This window comes from Aythya fuligula, chromosome 5 (genome assembly GCF_009819795.1).
Source record: "Aythya fuligula isolate bAytFul2 chromosome 5, bAytFul2.pri, whole genome shotgun sequence".
NCBI lineage: Eukaryota > Metazoa > Chordata > Aves > Anseriformes > Anatidae > Aythya > Aythya fuligula.
Window position 1 is genome coordinate 10201699 of NC_045563.1, and position 20935 is coordinate 10222633.

Genomic DNA, 20935 nt, shown 5'->3' on the forward strand with positions numbered 1-20935 from the left:
AAGATTAAATCACTATGTCTTTCATGATCATGAAAGAAGGAAAAAAATCTGAAAGAATCCAACTGTGCACGTTATGAAATCCCTCTCACTACAGCATGAACTACCTCATGGCTCAGTGGATAGGGGCTCACCTCTGCTAGGAAAACAGGCTCATTATAACCTTGTCTGAAGGCTACTGAAACAAAATTCAATCTAAATTATTCTAACCACAGTTACAAGCAAGCAATATTCAATTACTACTACTTCTACAACATCTTTGTAATTTGCATTCATACTAATCTACAAAGAGTGCTTTCAAACCGAAAGGAAAATGACTAGTTCTCAACAGCGTGCTGGAAGGATCCTATTACTAAAACAAAAGTTCGATCCACTTCCAATGCAGAAGTTCAGCAAGAAACAGATAATGTCAACAGTTTAGAACACACTGGAGGTGTGCTGAGAACTGCCATCAGTGCAGGCAGTTCTTTTCTTCATCAAGGAGTCCAGAAACACTTGTGCAACATGGCTATGTCTAAAGCCCCATCATCTGATACCAAAAATATTCACTATGAGAACAACTTAAGATGTCCCTGAATGGACATTTTCTACAACCAGGGAGATTGTTCTATGAAAACAGCACTATCTTTATCCTGTTTCCACTATCCCTAATTGAGGCAGTGAACAAAGCATGTTGATTTTGCAGCTTTTAGCTAACGCAGGGAGTATGCTGTGTATCAACCACAAGGACAGGACTGATGCAGGGAGTACAAGGACGGGACGACCCTAAAAGATAAGGGAAGAAAAGACTTCATACACACAGATAATAGAACCAGCAAGAACTGGCTTGGACTGCTGAGTCTGTGAAAGAAAGGCAGGTTCAGAAGTTTATCACCAAGGAGGACTTCTGGCCTTCATCAAAATACCACCAGAGTACACTGGCTGACCACCTGAGGACTCCAGCGCACATCTGAATAGGGGCAGGAACCTCTGTTAATAATTCTTTGGTTACTTAATGAATATGCAATAGACTTATGGGGGGGATGAAATGAATACGTATATATTCCATTAATATAAGCACCTTGGCAGTAACCCTCGGTGTGTGTGTGTTAGGCAGAGCGATCCCCCCCACACCCAGGACCGTAATAACAAATACCTGCTTAGTAACTTTGGTTACTGAGTTTTCACTGCGTCAAACAACTGCTTATGGAAATTGCCCTCTTGGGTTTGACCCAATAGAGCCAATCCAGAACTCTTCGGTTTTCTTTCAATGACCCCACTCTTTAAAATACCATCCTTAGAAGAGCCCATCAATTGTCTGCCCTATGGATCTAGCAGCAAAAGCCTGCCAGAAAATTCAGCGTAGCTGGTAGGTATAACAACAGGCAGATCTTGTACTCCATACTCTCACCATCCTGTTAGCTGATATAATACTTAATTATCTGCTACATCTGAAGCCTGCAATGCCCAAATTAAGAGACATGTCCTTTGTATGTATTTTTGTATGATTGTCAACTGTAAAATTTTTTTTCCCCTTTTAACAGGCCTCCTTGCACCCCTTTGTTTCACAAATCCAGGCCTGTCCAGAGAGCCAGAAAATCCTGCATTTTCTAAATGAATCTGCCACATGATCAAAGTCTCCTTTAGTTTTTCAAAAGGGAATGAGGTAGGAGACATTGTGCTTAGTACATAGTTTCAAAAATGAATGACCCATTCTGCTCTGCTAAAATGCAGCAATTAAGTGCCAGAATTGCCATCTCCCTGCCATAAAAAAAAAAAACTCTACAGGGGTGAAAGGAAGGCACTCATAAATATAAGGTCGTCTCAGATTTATACAATATGAAGAACATTTAGATGAAGTGTCAACTACAAAACAGGATGCAAAAGAGAAACTCTTCCAATAAAAATTTTGAGGAATTTAACCAGAATTATGGAGACCAAGAAAAAAAAAATCATTCAGAAACCTTTTAGAGACAAATGTTTTCAAACTGAAAAGATGACAGGACTTGAAGAGATTCCTGATGTTGACACTAACCAGAAAATCAGCATCGATGGCAAACTTCAGAAGCTGAGTACAATCAAATTATTTGCCATTCTTGGCAAAGTTCTAAGCCAAGTTCTAAGTAATGCTGAATAGGTTTATGCTAATGTCTCTGAAATCAAAGACAAAAAGGGAGTTTTCTTATTGGCAACAAAAAGGTAAGAAATAAAACGTAAGTACACAGACATGTCCTATGCCAACAGGAAGGGCATTCTGAGTGACAGCACACTTGGGAGACTTAAAGACTAAGTTATGAGTTGGAATCAATGCAGTTGATTGTGCAGAAGAACCCCGATTCCCTTACTTTAGCAACAAAAAAGACAGCATAGATTCAGGTTGTCTATGTTTTGAACAGAACAGTTTGCATTAAGGCAACAGCTGACTGAAACACTTAAGGGACACGTACAGTCTTATAAAAATCCTGCCGTCCCAAACAGGGGCACAGAGATGCTCTGAGTTAGCCTAACTCTACCACCCCCTGTATTTAAATTTCTTACAGTTCACAAGTCTGTCCCTTTGAGACCACAAAGACTGAACACATCATGATAAATCTCTGCAAAGTGTTTTAGTAAGAAGAAAGTTTCCTAGCAGACAAGCAAATATCTCAGCCATGTTATACTACCAGTTCTGCCTAGAAACAGCAATACATTTCTATTTTTTACTATTTGCAAACAACCTTAACAATGCCATAAGTTCAGAGTTAATGTTACCATATTTAACCAAGAATAAGCACTGCCCTCAATATCCAATACATAACTCTAGTTAAAAAGACATCTTGCATTTTTCTAGCCTTAAGCAGACTTTGGAAGCTAATGCATTTTAACATGAGAGAAAAAAAACAGTCTCTCAGAACACATTATACTAGCCAGGAAAAAAATGCCCTTCAGCTTACTTGCTTATGAAGACTAGCAAACTAAATATTTTAGTTAAAAATAACAACAAATATTAAAGCAAGTTCTTTAAAATCTTACCCTTTGTAAATCAAAAACATGTAACAATTTATTCTTGAAGGAAACTACCAGAACATGCTTTGAACTTACCTTTACAGACTGTGAATTTGTACGCAACAGTTTACGGACTACCAAGAGCAAGAAATCCATTTCTTCTGTACGCTCGTGCACCTGGAAGAATCCACCATTTCACTTTTTACAGGTTTTCATTAGGTCGTGCTCTTCTTTCTGGTAATCTCTTCCTTTGCTGCTTATTTTTGTTTCATGCACTTTTGTAACTTGGAACAATACATTTTCATGGCAGAAAATGCATCTTTTAAGATTAACGCATTTAATCACGTTTTAAATCTCAACACAGCAGTTCAGACGACTGCAACATCCTTTTTAAAAATTCATATGACGCTGTTAGATCATATAACTTCTAGCATAATGACTAGAAAACCAGTGATGGGCTCTAGATTTGACAGTAACAGCTAAAGTGACACCAAGGATGGGTAACTAAATTGTACCGGGAGGATCACAAATGATCCAGGCAGGGAATATATCTGCTTGTCTATCAGCTGGGCAGATCAAATAGATTCCTCTTGTTCCATATAGCTGCTAGGCATGATCAAAATACCCAACTACTCTCTAAAACATTTTCTGTCCAATTTTTCATACATCCTAGCATCTGACTTTTTTGGCTGCTTCTTGCACAGTTCAATAAAGACTTCCACTCAACATTATCAATGACGAACAAATCCCTTTCTTGAATCGTTACGGTTTATATACAATTAACAGCTTTTTTTTTTCTTTTTCCTCCAGAGCTCAACCTTCTAAAGGTCTACATTCATTCCTGTTTTTCAGATCATCCTTGAAGGATAAAGGCTCTTTCTAAAGGCAGTGACATCCAAGAGAAAGAAGTGGACCCTTCCTCATACGCCTAGTTGAACACACTCTTGAAATCCAAGCAGTAGATTTCAGAAGCCATCTCAAGATGCTCATACTCATCTCTAGACACTCACCAAAATCCTCCCCAAGCCCTCAGTTCTAAGCTTCACTGTTCAAAGAACACCAAGAAAACACTATTTCAAGAACCATTGGTTTAGACAACGTATACAAACAATCTTTACTCATTTGTAAAGGTACATACCTGTGTTTTTCTTTCTTTAGCACAATAAGAAAGACAAAAGGTAAGAATTCTCTTAATATAGAGATTAAATTTTTTTCACCAACTTACCTCATCAATGAAAATGTGCGTGAACTCAGTTAGGCTTTTGGCATAAACTGCTTTCTGAAGAAGTATCCCAGCTGTCATGTAGAGCAACCGCGTCTCCTTTGTGGCAACCTTCTCTAAAGCTACCTAACACACATTGAGAAACAAATAATATAGAAGTGAACAGATGTTCAATCTATTTCCTGAATATGGATCTCAAAGAACTCCAAACAGAAATATGGTGCAAAGTCATCAGAATTATTCACTTAAGCTTAGAAACACACTTGTTTAGAGGTTTTAACAACACCCAGAACAAGTTACCTCAGAAAGCACTTTTCTCTAGGAAAAATCAAAAAGTCTCAGATGCTTATAAAATAAAGGATAAAAATTTCAGTTGGTCTAGCTATGGGCTCTAGCCTGAAAATAATTCTTTACAGGCTTTTAAAGGTGCATACATGAAACTTTCTACTAATATCCTCAACTGCTGTGTAGAGAAGTACAGGCCTGGTACACTAGCAGAAGCCCTGAGAAGCAGAGACATGGGATGTGGCACAGAAGAAAGCTGGCATAGGACAAGAGCAGATGAGCCCAGTCTTGGCACTGCAGACCTCATGATAGAAACAACTACGTAATGGTCAGTTAGTCCAGTTAAAAAAAAAAGACCGCAAGCTGTACAAAACATGTTGTGTTTTTTTTTGGTCAGTTGGTTTTTGTTTTTGTTGTTTGTTTTGTTTTTGTTTTTTATGGGTAACAGAACAAAGAGTCTCTAACACAGGTAAATGGCACCATACATAGTAAATTCTGTTGTAACCTGGAGCTGTGAACCAATGCAAAAATGAAGTGGTCATAGCATTTTAGCAAGCATGACCCTAAGTGGATGGAAAAAGGATGAAAAAAAGGAAGAACAAACAAGTGAGAAAGAAGAAACCATCAAGATAAGTATCCCAGCAAAGGATTCTCAGAAACAGACAACTCACCATAAACATCCTCCCCACAGCCAATACCAGTACAAACCCACCAGCCTTAGTACCCAGGGAAGCTAAGTCTGGAGGCAGCTATTGTCGAAGTACCATCAGAAACAATGACCACAGCATTTTATTGCAGTTATTGACCATTAAAGCACCAGTATTTGTGTCAAAATTTGACAGTACGTTTATAAATGGAGGGATAGAACAGCTGAGTTTGGCAAAGGGAAAGGTGGAGGTAGATTTAATTGAAAAACTGTTTCAGGTTTCTGAAATAAGAAACTATGACAGGACATTCGTGAAATAATGCATGCAAGTTTTGTCATAGCTGACAGTAAACATAATAAAGTCAAGCAAATCAAGTGTGTTAATTCAGGATTGTAAAGGGGAAAAAAATGACAGAATGTAATTTTCCTGCAACAATTCCAGTGATTAATGATACAGATGCATCCAATTACCAGAACACAGACAATGAAATTATTTTTCTGGAGTCTAACTAACATCTCCATTTGTTTAACTTTAAAAGCTTAAACATTTATTTATCAATGTTTAACAGTAGACAGCTAAAACCCTGCAATTCCATTTTAAAAGCACATTCCAGAACATTTCTTCAGTGTGCTACATATAATTAAAGGTAACCAAGAAAGCAGATAAGGTGCTCATTTTTTCCTTTTTTTTTTTTTTTTAAATACAATTTGAAATGTTATACCTGGTAGCCTACAAATCCACCCAGTGTCCATGATCGTTCCTTGCTAATCCACCTGGCGATGCTGCTGGCACCAATTTTCCGAGGCTGGGTAACAGCAATATTGCAGTAGATAGATCGCTGAGTGCAATAATCCAAAACATATTGTGGAAGCTGTGTGCTCTTACCACTGCCAGTTGCTCCTTGTATAATCACAACTGAATTGCTTTCTATCAGAGACACTATCTGAAACAATTTTTCAAGAAAATTCTTAAGTCTTTGAAAACACTTAGAACAGATTGCCAACAGAATCAAATTATCAATAGCTTTCAGTGGAGTAACAAGTCTCTAAAATATTATGCCTTCTTTATCATCTCTTAGGCATTAGCAGATCACAGAAAAGAACATGTGCACATGCTCACATTTCTATACTTTACATATACATCTATAGAAACAGTGTAATAGTAATGTTTCTTCCTGAAAGGGTTTTTGTGCAATGGTTTGTGCAATGAAAAAAGCATCCCCCCCCACAAAGAAATGTAAAAAAGAAACCAATCACCAATCAAAACAACAATCACACGATTTTCAGCTTTATTCCACAAAGAGAAAGTGCAATGAGATTACCTCTTCCTTGTGTCTGGCTATAGGCATATCAGCATATTTATAGTCAGATATTGGCACAGAACTCCCAACTCTTGGCTCACACTTAGGTAGGGCAGTATCTAGTCAGAAAAATAACCAAGAATAAATTTTCACAATACAGAAATAGAAAGATGAGCAGAGGAATACAAACACTATTTGAAAACCTAACTTTTACAAAGTTTAAGTCACATACATACGGGTATTAATAGAAATAATAATTTTTACTATGAACAGAACGGAGAGATTTTCTGTGTTAAAGCAATTGCTGTTTTACTGGCGGCTGTTCTAGAAGAACTGTGTATAAACCATGATCAGTGTCAAGGACATACACAGTTCTGTAATTCTCTCTGCTTTCCTCTTAACTCAAAACCCAGCATTTTTGCACAGTTTGCATTACAAGTACGAAGTCCACGTGTTCCTGAGAACTTTTTTTAATGATACTGAAGAAAACATGCCTATTTGTGTACCCATCCTTATGTGTCACCACTATTTTTCTACTTCTTAATTAAACAATCTTTTTTAAGAATCTCTATAACCTTTCAATGTGACACCACTGCCAAGAGAACACAAAATGTAGTTAGTCACAGTTAATGCAGGACAAGATTCTACAGTAGTACCAAGATTTCCTGCTCAGAAGTCTGCTGTCAGTCTGACTGTGACAAATAAAACAGCAACTGATCAGGTGACAAGGGAAGTGTAGAAAGGGAAAACCAGTGCAAAACTGGCAAGTAATTTTTGCAAGTTACAGTTAAACAATTTGGGTAGAAAAATAATGTATTTCAAATGGCCTTCACCAGGTGCAATAATGAATTTTATTTACCTATTTGCATTCAAATAATAAGAGTTTAAGACTTCACTTTATGTTGAGTCATTTTTTTTAACGTAATACTCAGAGTAGCGGGAATGAAATGCAGTATTCTTTTTACAAAGAAAATAGGTATCATTAAATAAAGGCCACAGCCTAAATACTTGACTGCTCAGTTAGAGCTTCCTTTCTTAGGAAGGCTTAGTAATAATCTTGCACAGCAGTGAAGCGGAAGCCAGCAGAATAATTTTTTGTCTCTGTAGTGAACCTGAATGTGCTCCAACCTCCCTAATTGTTGTTGAATGTCAAAGAATCCAAAATGAATTATTCCCATGTTAAAACACCACAAAGCCCCAAAACCTAGGCAGCTAGGACACTTTCATAAAACACTAAAAACCAGAATATTCTCCAACAAGATCGACTTTTAATCTCGATTCTGTATAATGCAACAACAGCTGTAGGTGATTGTTGCACAGCTATTTACTTAGCACTAACAAACACATACTAAAACAAACTTAGTATTTTCAGGGATGATGATTTTAAATGTCTTTTTTAAAAGAGACTTTCAGTGAAGATTCTTCATATATATATATCCCCCGAAAATTCATATAGAGCATTCTGTCACAGCAATGCTGTACAATGGATGACTGGCTTCCTTCTGGCACAAACATGTCACTTTTGAGACATCAGTAACTCTGCAGGATTTGACCAATGCTGGAAGAAATCTCAAGCTGCTAGGGAAAAGATCCCGGTGTCAGCACAATCCTGCTAAAGCAGCGCTGCCTTCCCACCTTTGTCAGGTTTTCCATCTAACAGTCAGTACATTTAGTCAGTGCTATAAGGAATATAGCATAAAGAATATTAATACATAAAGAATACCCAAATTTGAAAGCCTGTTTTCCACAGAATAACAAAAGTAGGAAAATGACCCCTATATGTGAAAACTACACACAGCTCTGTAAGGTAACCCCTCTGCACAACATCTTCTGAGGGCATGGAGTTCTTTGACTCAGCCAGCCAAATGTGTTAGGGAAGAACTACTGCTGGATGTTCTCCTTTGTTCAAATAATTGTGAAGCATTTTCTGTTACCTGATCACGTCAACTTCCTTTTCACAGCAGTATCATTTCTACTGTGCTCTGTAGAAGCCTTACAATCTGCACAATTAACTACATGAATTCATGTGCAGGCAAGAATGAATGTTTTAAGTTCTAAATATCAAGGAGAAACTTTTTATGATAGGCCAAAAGAAAATAAGTATTTATAAAAATAATACACCAGGGTGCTTGGGCAGAAATATTTCCTAACAAGAACGCATTGTAACTGTTTCTTCCACAGAAATACTGCAAGGATCAATTCCATTCAAAACAAAGCAGGCCAGCAGCACTGTTAGCCTATCTCAGGCACAAGTCTTATTTAATAGCTCAAAGACATAACTGATTTATGGCATTTCCCTAAATTAACCAAAATGACTAACTTTTATGAGTTAAACAAGAAAAGCATGTGAAAAACTAGAGAATACTGTGATACTAATCTACAACACCCTATACCTCTTTCAATCCCCTTATTTTACACTTTCAATGCCTCCTTGTCTCCCACAAATGTTATGCCATTTGAAGTGGACCAGAGACAGCCAGCACGTCGGGGCTGGGACCTATGGTCAGATGCAGTGGGCATGCTGGACAAGCCAACTGCACCTACTGAGCCTCAGCTGATGACAAGCCAAGCAAACAGCTGCAGGATCCACCCGAGTTCCAGAGGTCACATACTTTGCAGAAGCACGGAAGGAAAGTAATATCTAGAAAATGTCTCCTTTTTCCAAATTTTGGGAAATCAAAGTGATAAAAAATTAGAGAGAATGACATGCAGAACAGAAACTACACGAGTGTCCTTTCCTTAGGAAATCAGCTACATTAACAAATTTGGAAATTAAGAAGCACAGTTAAGAGTTTGAAGCTAAGTTGTCCTGACAACTGAGTCAGCCTCATACTGCTTTTACCAGAGCTCCTAGGAAAGAGGTGCAATCAAATTTCTCTCTAAATACAAACAAAGCAACAACCAAGTACACAGAGAAATAACATGGAGACAAAAACGGAAAAACAGAATGAAAAGAGACATACTGAGTCCAGGGTGTTGTTTTTCTTGCAAATGTTTCAATCTAACTTATCTGCATTTCTCAAGACAATAAACCAGATGTATGCACATAAATCTATGCATCAGCATTATACACTGTTGAACCCAGAAAATATATTATTTTTTTTAACACCATGCCTTACACAAACAAATGTACACACACAGCATTAAACAAACAGGAAAGATGCAGTGAGGTTTCAGTTTTATCTAGGGGAAGAAGACAGGAAAAGGACAGGTAAGCCTCTGTTAGAATAGGAATTTTTTTTTACCTAGCTTATAGACAAACTGATCAGTTCCAAATACATCAAGCTTTTGTGCCTCCACTTGTCTGTATTTTTCAGCATACTCAGTTTCACCTCTCTCTGTGCTAGGCAACCTAAAGAAAAAAGAAAAGACAATTCAGTACATGCTTCCTAATCCAACAGTTACAGATCTGTATGGAAGTAACTGCATTACACATAAGTTCAGAGATCCTGTATCATGCAGTACCTACTTGAACAAATAAAATTTCAGAGGTTAATTTTGTCTCTGCAGTTAAGATATTAGCCTGAGGAAAGTGCCATATTAAATCTTGCTGTTGGGATTCCAAAGAACTGCGCTCCCAAAGTATCATCCTCTAAGTTTGCAATAGCTAGGAATTTGTCTCCTAATGAAAGTCTAAAATTTCTTTTGAGCAAAGACTAAATAGATTGCTTTTGCAAGTTCTTAATACAACACAACTGATAAAATACACGTTATCCTCGCGTCACTCCTCAGAGACCGGTGGAAAGGAGCAAACTATCTCCTCACTACTTCAAGGAAAAGAACTTGTCCTTGAACCAAGATTTGCTGGTGGTCAGGAAACATACTAACATGATCCCTCATAGAACTTTATACAAAACCACAGTTATGTCATTCCACACAAGAGTGAAAATCTATCCATGACCCAATAGAACGGAGTAAAAAAAAAAAAAAAAAAAAAAAATCTGTTCTACATAGTATGAAGAAAAACACATGGATTTCACTAGAAAATAAAGTAGCACACATACAATAATTGTATTTAAAAACACATCCTAAATGAATGTAAATACTGTAGAGTTGCAGACACAAAAATGTCAAAACTGTGGTTTTGCACCTTAATTTAAGCTCTGGGCCCTGAGCAAGTGTCCTGGTTTCAGTTAGGACAGAGTTTACTTTCCTCCTAGTAGCTGGTAGGGTGCTATGTTTTGGCTTGGGATGAGAAGAGTGCTGATAACACACTAATGTTTTAATTGTCACAGAGCAGTGCTTACACCAAACCAAGGACATTTCAGCTTCTTGCTCTGTCCTGCCAGCAGGCAGGCTGGGGGTCCAGCAGGAGCTGGGAGGGGAAAGACCCACGACAGCTGACCCTAACTGGCTAAAGGGTATTCCATACCATCTGGCATCATGCTAAACAATATATAGGGGTGACTGGCTGGGGTGGGGGTGCTGGCTGCTCGGGATTAGGCTGGGGGTGAGCAATTGCATTGTGCATCACGTGTTTCATACACATTAGTAGTAGTAGTACTATCATCATTATTACTATTATTTTCCTGTCTTAATAAACTGTCTTTATCTCAACCCACAGGCTTCAACTTTCCCATTTCTCTCCCCCATCCCAGAGAGGGAGGGAGGAGGGTGAGCGAATGGCTGTGTGGGGTTTAGCTGCCGGCCGGGTTAAACCACAACAGCAAGCTTTTGCTATGCTAGGTACTGAATAGCAAATCTGTTTGTCTGTGGCTTTGAAACATTTTATAACTGGACAAAAGCCTCTATTTCTTAACCTGAATATGAATATCAGGTTGCCCAGAGAAGCTGTAGATGCCCCGTGTGTTCAAGGCCGGGCTGGATGGAGCCCCAGGCAACGTGATGTAGTGGGTGGGATCCCCGCGTGTGGCAGGGGTTGGAACTGGGTGATGTCTAAGGTCCCTTCCAACTCCAGCTATTCCGTGATTAAGCAAGATTGACCTCCAAAGCAGTTAAATTGAGAACAGCAAGAGATTTTGAACAAGGCATTCTCTCACACATTAATTCACAAAGCCTTGATAACACAAGTGCCCACCTTCTCTGGTAAGGCAAGCTCTGGACTAGCCTGGCTCTGCCACAGATGATTCACTGGGATCAGTCATTATGTCCTCCTACAGAAAGCACCACGTGTGTATCACCACACTGCTGTCAACAAAATGTGAGAGGAACAACAAAGAAGCCTTCATAATGGCTTCACATCCTATTTTAACAATATTTTGAGTGCAGAACCAAGTCAACGTTTCCCCAACTCCTGAATATCTCAACACAGGGTTCAAAAGGATTGTGTGCAGAACTGCAATTGCCACAAGAGAAACAGCTGCCCATGTGAAGAGGGCAGCCTACAGCAGGGTTACCGCCCGAACCCTTCCCAAATAGCAGGCCTCCGTCTCAGGATGGATTTCAAGGAGTTCAAACACATCCTGTCAGCCCACCTCTTATGTAGGTTATTCCACTGAATATATATTAAACACAAAATACGATGAAGTTGTAAGTCAAGCATTCAGCAGCTGAAAACACCATAATTAAATTTTACCATGCAGTCTCTGTTTGGCACCACTGCACGCACATACAATAGAGATTTTAGTGATGTAGCCAATTATTTTTGTTTCCCTGAGACTACAGCCTCACGGAGCACACTGGACGCACAGAAATAAACCTGATTATGCAGTAAATGCAAATGGTCCTTGAGTCATCCACAACAACAACAAAGCAGTGATTGAGACAACAAGCGTGGCCATAAAAGAGCGGGTATGAACCATCTGAACCCCAAGCAACCACAATCAAACCGCTTCACCAAAAAGCTTCTGCTAAAAGGGAGCATCTGGGGGGGGGAGAAAGACAGGTCTGTGCTCCTCATCTCCTGTAAAGAGCTTGAAGAGGAACAGGCACGTAAGCTGCAGATGAAGTCAATTAATAAACCCTGTTTTATATAATACCAGATATATTCAAATGAGCAGTCCTGGAGAAGAAGTATTAAGCACTTCAAAATGGGCTCCCAGCAGTACAAGCCCTGACCTTTACCTGAGCGACTCCAGGAGAATGAGGACAGTGTGACCTCAGTGATTGGAGGCAATGCATTACTTTTTGTCTGCATGTTTGGGTATTTTCTTTCAGATGTGATGTTTTCTGTATTCAGAACACAGCATGCAGAAAATAAACCTGAGGCTATGCAATGAATGAAGAAAATATTTAATAGCCACTCATTAAGAATGAACATTGCTCACTCTTTGCAGTGAACCAGGCTACAGTCTCGAGGAAAATCATATGTAATTGGGAAATTGCATATGGGCATACGAAATGAACAAACAACCTTCATTACATCAGTTCTCCATGTTTTAATGCTGAACTTTGCAGCTTCAATAAAATAAAAAGCTTACCAAAATAATGTCTGTTTTTTTTTTTTTTTTTTTTTTTAAGCAAATTGAAAGAGAAATTCCTTCTGAACCCTCTGGCACTCTCATGGGTTATCAGAACACAACCCTTCTGCACAAGCATTAATAACCCAGCATCAGGAGGCATCATCCTATACATGGACAAACAGAAAGGGATGGAGTACTTTTCTGATGAGTTTTAACAAGAATTTGCTGACAGCTGAGGAATGACAAGACACAGAAAATTGAGATCCATTCCATGTAAGAAGAGGACAACACTAATGAAAGGACTTGTCAAGATTCCCCTATGAAGATGTGTCTGCCCAATAAACCAGTTCTCTCTTCCCCACTTCCATTCCCTCTGGCACAGCGAGAGCCTGCATTTCAGCATACCTGCCCTATTATAGGGCATATTCCTTACGCCTTTCAGATTGCAGCCTCAGCAATCAGCTACTTGAGGAGTCCTCTGGGTCTTCTAATCCCCTAAATAAATTACAATGTAGGCAAACAAAATTTTCCAGCTGCATACATAAATTCGTAATTGTAACAAATTAAGAGGCAGTAAGAAGTATTTTCTTGACTCTAACATGATTATTGAAAAAAAGTCATTATTTCAATTTGAAGAAAACCAGGAGATGAGATGTCCTGTGGTTTTTTTTTTGTTTTGTTTTGTTTTTTTTTTTCCCCCTCCCTTCCCCGTTATTAAAAAACAGGGTGGGGAGGCTGGGGTTGATCTTACTCAAATCCAGAGCACATTTCATCCTCAGCAGCAGGCAGATTTCTGCAGCTGAACCTGCAGGAAATATAAGACATTAAAACTCATCACCCCACATGGACAGAGGCTGATAAAATGATAAACCACTGACAACACCATCAATCAGTAATGTCACTGTCATCAAGTTAACTCGTTAAGTCCTAACAGCTGCAGAACATAACATATCAGCTACTTATAAAGCTGTATGCAACTCAGGACCTACCTGCTCTTTCTGCAAAATACTCCCAGAAGGAGCAGACACAGCAACTTCAAGCCTGAGTGGCTGGGGCCAGCAGAAGGCTCCTACACAGGCAAAGAGGCATTACATATCTTGCAAAAAGAATGTGCTAATTAATATTGTTATGAGATGATGGGTTACTTCCCTTGTTCTTTAGCATGTAATTTAACCAATATAACCTTTTTCTGAAGTATGACTGATCTCTGCACACGTGACTTACAAAAAAATAAGTTTGAGGATTTGATTGGGAGAAATTTTTTTTTAATATTTTATTTGGGTTTAAAGGTCAAATCAGCATCATGACAAACTTAAATGCAGCTGCCACTTCAGGGGAATTACTAGAAGGGAAACACAGTTTAACACCAGAAATCGTTGACACATCCAATTCCAAATGCTCTCAAATCCATAGAGGGTGCCTTTCCTTAAATAACTTCAAGTAGAGAAAGGTCTTCCTTTTCTTCAAGCTACAGAGTGACCTCTAATAAGTGAACAAGGCCATCACACCAGAACACACTCAGTAAACTTAATATCTGAACATCATCTGAAGTATTAAACCAACCACTTCTGTATACACTCATTTCTCAAAACCAGAATCAATCGCCAACCCTCAATCACAACTGACAGGTGATTTATTTGGCTCTTCACAGCAACATATGCTGAAATACCAATACACTCACTGAACACTGTTAATGTCTCTAGAAGTGAGGTTTGGAAAACAAACAAACAAACCAGCTTTTTAAATGTAGAGAAACAGACAGGATTATTCCCTGAAGAACACTGCCAACTCAGCAAACATGATTGTATAAAGAAAATATTCCAATACGTAATGACACTCCAAAGATTAAGATGGCTGCAGAGCCAATAAAGAGGAATTTCAGGATATTTTCTATTAGCTATTTATTTTGTGGATAGGAACTCCTATCGGAGCTATATAACCTGATACGTATTTGTATTGCAGAGACAAACAACTGAAAAAGAAAAATAAAAAAAAGCATATAAACCCAGTGCTCTATGGCAGTTTTCTTAACAATACTTGTACTTGTCCTTTCTGTTCATTTATGTTCTGCCTCATTTGCCATGAAAGTCTCTGTTCACATGGGACTGGAGGTGAATGTAAAACCAGTGTCACTCATTTCCCAGATCACAAGAGGACTGCCCTAAGTCCTGGCTTCTATCACACACAAGTCACCCACCTTCTTAGAGAACTTTGGGAGACGGAGAAAAATCACTTGAAAAGCCCCTTGGCTTTATGGCATGCAGAGGAATATTTTGCTGTACAATTTTAGTACAATATATACAGTAGACCATTTCAAAGTCTGTTCTCTGAAACTAAAATAATGTGACACTTTACATAACGGAACATTTGCCATGACAGTAAATAACCTTCCACGGGCTTTACTGAAGGACATACTAAAAATGACTCTCCTCCTAACTGGCAGTGGGCATTCTGGACTTTTAGAAGACTGGTCTTACCTGCACAAACAACCAACTTTAAAAGAAAATGTACTGTCACTCAAAAGATGTCATGTTTCAGTCTAAAAAATAAAAGATATCACTTGGATTCAGAATAAGTGAAGCTAAACCATTAAATACTAAAATATGTTTTACAAAAAAATTGCACATCACTTTAAGAATCTAAGAAACAGTGAGCTGCACGTGGTTTTTTTTTTCCCCCCCCCAAACACAACGGCACTGTTCTAAATATCTGGGTAGCTGAAATCTTCCTATCAAGGCACTTAAATACGCCTATGACTCCTCCTCATGGCAAGCAGTTAGTCAGAAGGACCGTTTTCAAACCTGAACTAGCTGGGGACGGAGCACACTAAAATAGTTCTGACTAGGTAAGCTCAACATTTCAAAAATATTTGTTCTTTGACAGAGTAATAGCTCTGTGAAACCTCCTGTCTTCTACCTCATCCACAGTTAAAATGCAAGAATAGTAACAACCACAAATGCCAGGACGAAACAGCCCTAATCCTCAAGTTTACTGTCCCTACAGGTCTCTGTTTTTTATTATTATTATTATTTATTTATTTTCCATTGGGGAGACTGGGAAGAACTTCTGGGCTTCAGAACTGGTCTTTTGCTGGAGGTGAGCTGTTTTATGAGCTCCCTTCTGCAGAGAGCTCAAGTAGGGCTGTGCAGAAGATGGCAGCTATTACCCGAGGCAGATGGTGGAAAGCCACACACCCAAACCTCTCCCCACTAGTCAGCCAGTTATGGAAATTAAGAGTTCTAGTTAGTTATGAATTGTAGTAAAAGGTAGGTGTTCACATCAACATAAATCAAAAACAGTGACCATCAGGCATGGCTTCTGATCCCTTAGCAATACCCACAAAGCACTTACACTCCTTGAAACTCTAGAATTCATCTCCTCCGCTCTAAGCATAAAGAGAAGGAACTTGGCCAAATACCCAAAAAATCCTCAAAACAATTAAAAAAATGAACTATTTGGTATAAACCAGCTAAAAGCTCTGAATTACAATGGAATTAAGAGTTTAAAAATTAAAAAGTGCCCGCAAAGTATCAAATGCAGGATCCTCTCGATTTCTAACTAATGCCTGTAACTCCACTGCCTATTAGTGATGTGTCACCAGCACCAGACATGAATGCTACAGAAAGTGGGACTGGAAGGCATCAGCTTCAAGCATGCCCTGGTTACATTCACCACAGGAATGGTAGCACAGTGATAGCTAACACAACTCTGTCAGCTAGCGCTGTTAAGAGGGAATTATTACTGTTGTTAGCTGTCACAGCTTGTGGCAAGTTTCGTTCATAGTTGTTAACAAGTGAAAGCCATCCAAGGCTGTCTGTAAGATCTGAGGAGGTAGACTCACCATCTGTCTGCAGCCTGAAACAGCTCCAGTGAGTTGTTCTGCCATATCAAAGAAAAATGCACTGCGAAGTTGATCATTAAATCCAAGGAGTGGGACAGCTTATAAACGGAGGCACATCATCTTACCTGCTAGCTACAGAGAGCTACAAAGCTGAAATCTCTTTTCTCAGGTTGACTGGTAGTATTGGTGGTAACCTTCATACATAACTTGAAGCACCAACCCCTCACAGAATCTGACACATGACAAACCAGAGTGTGTGACTATAACCTACAAACAAATATGGAGCACACACCACTACACCAAGTTGTTAAAAACGTTAGCTAGCTAGCAGTAGTTACAACCTGCTACCAATACTTTTGGGCAAACAAGACTATTGATGACAATTTCTTGGTGTGTTATTACGAGTCTCTCATTCATAATGAGAACTGCATTTGCCTCTTTCAACCACAAGTCAGAAGCATCTCAGATCACAGATGGTTCTCATGTCCTAAATCTTCTATAGTAAAGAAGAAGAACCTTCTCCTCCACCTGTTCTTGCAATTTGTCACAGTGCAGTATTTGGTTAAATGGAAGCGTTTTTACAATTTCCTTTTCCCCTGAATTCACTTCAGTAAGGCTGTTCAAAAGCCCAGCTCCATGGCACACTGAGTCAGGTGAACTAACTCGTGTGCAGGGTCAGTAACTTCTCAAATTGGCTTTCTGTCAAAGAATACTGTGTTGTGGCCTACAACACACCCAACCACCGCAAACCACTTTGGAATTTGTAGTTCATACAGACAAGCACAGCAGTAGCTCCAGGTTTAAGTAGACTGCTTTTATTTCAGTACAGGACCAGCTTTTCAGTTTAGGAAGTTCCTTTATGTATGTGATGTTAAGATGTACAGAAAGATTAAAGCCTTCCTTCCTGCACTGAAAGCTGACTTGGATTTGCAGCTTTTTCTCCCAAGACAAAGTAGAAAAGTTTCACTAGTTCCCAGAATATGGTTACAGAACAATACTTTTCTTAGGAAAACACTACACTGGAAGAACAGCTGCTCCCTAGAGAACTTTCCTTCTTCCTGAGGATTTCAGATTTTGCAAGAATGTTTTGAGAACACACTTTCTACATTACATGATTACAACAAATCCTTTACTACAGTAGCACTAAAAGGTCATAATCAGAACTTTAAACTTACTTAACCACACACCAGTGCAAATATTCAAGTTTACTGTGCTAAAGAGATTAGTTTACTTCTTTAAATAAGCTTTCTAAAGCTTTTGGAAAGCATCAGAGTAAAATGAACATCTGCTGTCACCTCGTTTTAGCTAAGAAATACTACCTTGCCAGGAACAGTTCAATCTTCTGAAGTAGCTGGTATCTAGGTTAGTGAGGAACTCATGATGCCAGACTCCACGGTTCACTTACTGCGTTTTAAGAACCCACCCCATTTTCTCCCCTGCTATCACTTAGCCTTGAGTAAGTGTCCTGTGAACATCCACACAAGCTCCTCACCTTTATTCTTCAAGTACTTCTCTGGAGTTACGCTTTGCCACTGTCTCACAGTCAAACTCCAGGCACATTCAGCACCCTCAGAACATGCTGTGTACCCGTGGTATTAGCCATTTAAATCCTTGTTTTCCATTGCATTTGCATCACAAGTGCATGCAACTGTTCTTGTTCTGCTGTTGTGTTGTGCCTTTAACATGGAGCCAAGGGCTCCTAGTTGGTAACATAAGCTGGAAGAGACCTGACAAGGAAATTGAAAGATTTTAACCTTGCAGAACTTTAAAAGCAAACAAATCTTCTACTTAAGTGCTAAATAATTGCAGTCACATACCAGGTATTTGATTCCAGAATATCTTACTCAAGGATCCCCTCCAATTGTGAGGGGGAACAGGAAGAGACAGAGGAACTCCCAGAACAGACACTGGGTACCAGGCATTATCAGGTTGAACATGAGAGCAATGGCCCAGGCTTCCACCCTTCACACCAAGCCACACACGACACACAACCATTTATCAATGGTGACGTTTGTCACAGCACACACTGGGCATGTGCCATCAGGACAAAAGATACCCAGGACACAAGCCTGGTCACGGATGTGGTGCTGTCTTCCGAGGAATTCTTAACAGATGACCTGTAATGATTCCACACTAGATTGACACTCCCTTCTCCCCTTCTAAATTACAGGCAGCACGTATATTTACTGAAGCCAGTAGGGAAAAACAGTTTCAACATTAACCTATTCTACAGTAATTTCAATTAAGTTATGCTTGCTTCGTGCACATAACTATGGAAACGTAAGTAAAGCTATCTCAATGATTCCTCTCTCCTGTATTTGTAAACCAAATGCCATGAAACTAACACACCTAGAAGACATGAAGAAATCAAACACATCCACCATAACCCATAAAATCCACCTCAAAGCAGCCACTACCACAGAGATGGGTTTCAGCAGTTCTGTCATTTCACATGCAGATGTCTTCACACCTCTAGTGGTGCTAAAGCTTAAGGGTCTTATATATGTTACATATGTGCTCTGTCATGGAAATTTGTTTTAGATTGCCTGGCTCTATTCAGCCGTCCTCAAGATGAAGCATTTATTCTTCATATGGTCTGATGGCACAGGAGACACAAGTCAAGCCATCTAGCTGTAATAAGAGCTTCCCCAAGCCTCCATTTCTACAGAGAATTTAGGAAAAGGCTCTCAAGAAGCATGGAAGTATTTAGCATGCACAGCAGGAGTAATCTGCACTGTGCGTGTGCACAGTGCACAAACCATACGCACAGCAGAATATGATCATTTAGTGATTGCTTGTGGAAATGCTAGAAAAAAGCATTCTGTCCTTTCAAGAAAGAAGAAAAATGAGAAGCCCCACTTCTCTCCGCCTCACCCAACATCTCTACAAACTAGCTATGCAGACTCCTAGTCAGTTGCTTATGCAGCAAACATCTTTGTAGAACACTCGATTTCACAGTTCAAGAAGTACTAACTTGGATTTGGAGCTCATCTTTACTTGAGATTGGGTAAAGACAATGAGTATAGCAGAAGGAGGAACACCTTAAGGTTTTGGAATAAATTTTTTTGGTGCCAGGAAGTCCACAGGATAAATATAAGCAGCTAAGAAGCTTTTCAAGAAAGTCTGTTTTGTAGAAAGGCATTTCAAAACAAAAAAAAATAACCTGTGTCTCACACAGGACCACTAGGAAAGAGATACCATTTCAGCTACTGACTGCCTCCCTTATTTCCTCAATTGCTTGTTTAATTTCCAATTAACTTGTGCTCTTTTAAAGCTACTCCTTTGGAACAAGGCTCTTTGCTGACGAACCTGGGATCTGTCACAGCAAGCAAGGAAGGGCTACCGAAGCTGTCCAAGATAATTTATGAAAGGAAACCTGCACTTTGGCTCCAGCAATTGTTGCTGCTCCCTCAGTTCAATTTGAGAACATCAGAAAACAAGCCTAAAAACCCACTACAGAAAAATGGTTAGCTTGAGAACAAGTCTAAGAAATACACGTATGAAAAAATCTGATTTACCAGCACATAAGATAGTGTGTTCACTGCATTTCAAAAAAAAAAAAAAAAAAAAGCTACAGAAATGGATGCTTTAGGAATTACATTCTTTGCCTAGAAAAGTAGGAAAATATATAATAAGGAGGTTGAAGGAAAGCAAGATTTAAAGCATCTTCAACTGTCATTTTATACTTTACACACAGACTATTAGGGCTAATTTACCCAAAACATATCAGTTAGTTAACAACTGTTCTGCTTCAATGGCAGAGTAAGTTATGGCTTATTAACAAATACAAAATTACTCATCATTATGTAACTAATGTTACAGTTTCTCTCGAGTACTGTGATGTGTTTTAGCCACTAGTACCAGAAGTGGAAGATTCAGAAAAAGGAAAACAAAGCCAAGAAACTCAGAACCTAAATCACTTCTAAAAGCACAGCATCCCTGGATTTACAGATTGAAGTGCAAGATTGCCACAGGACTGTCAAGGAAACCACACCATTTTCCCCCAGTAATAACTCAAAGAATGTGTATTTACAAGAAAACAAACACTGAAGGTAAGTAATAATGACTTCACACCATTTGTATTGCGCCTAAAAATTAATGAGAGGAATCAAAACATAGACTTCCCCCAGGCTAAGATGTATCAGCTGTTACACACACCACTAAGACCACTCATTAATGCCATCAGGGAACAGCCCCACGATCTGCTGAAGTCAAGCTGCAACTTTCATCTCGATACAGCACTGCAGAACTCTGGTACACTGCAGGTTGGATGGAATCAAGTTCCAGTTCCCAGTGTCAGACTCACAGAAACAGCCA

At 39.1% G+C, this 20935-nt stretch overlaps 1 protein-coding gene across 1 annotated transcript in view; it reads right to left on the bottom strand.

The window, feature by feature from the left end:
• The window catches only part of TDRD9 (tudor domain containing 9), a 64668-nt gene that overhangs the window by 36687 nt on the left and 7046 nt on the right, over positions 1-20935 (bottom strand). Inside the window, exons 2-6 of the mRNA XM_032189357.1 lie at positions 9661-9767; positions 6437-6534; positions 5837-6058; positions 4187-4309; positions 3058-3138 (exon numbers count right to left, since the gene is read on the bottom strand). Coding sequence (XP_032045248.1) covers positions 3058-3138; positions 4187-4309; positions 5837-6058; positions 6437-6534; positions 9661-9767 — 631 coding nt within the window. The remainder of the gene's footprint in view (positions 1-3057; positions 3139-4186; positions 4310-5836; positions 6059-6436; positions 6535-9660; positions 9768-20935) is intronic.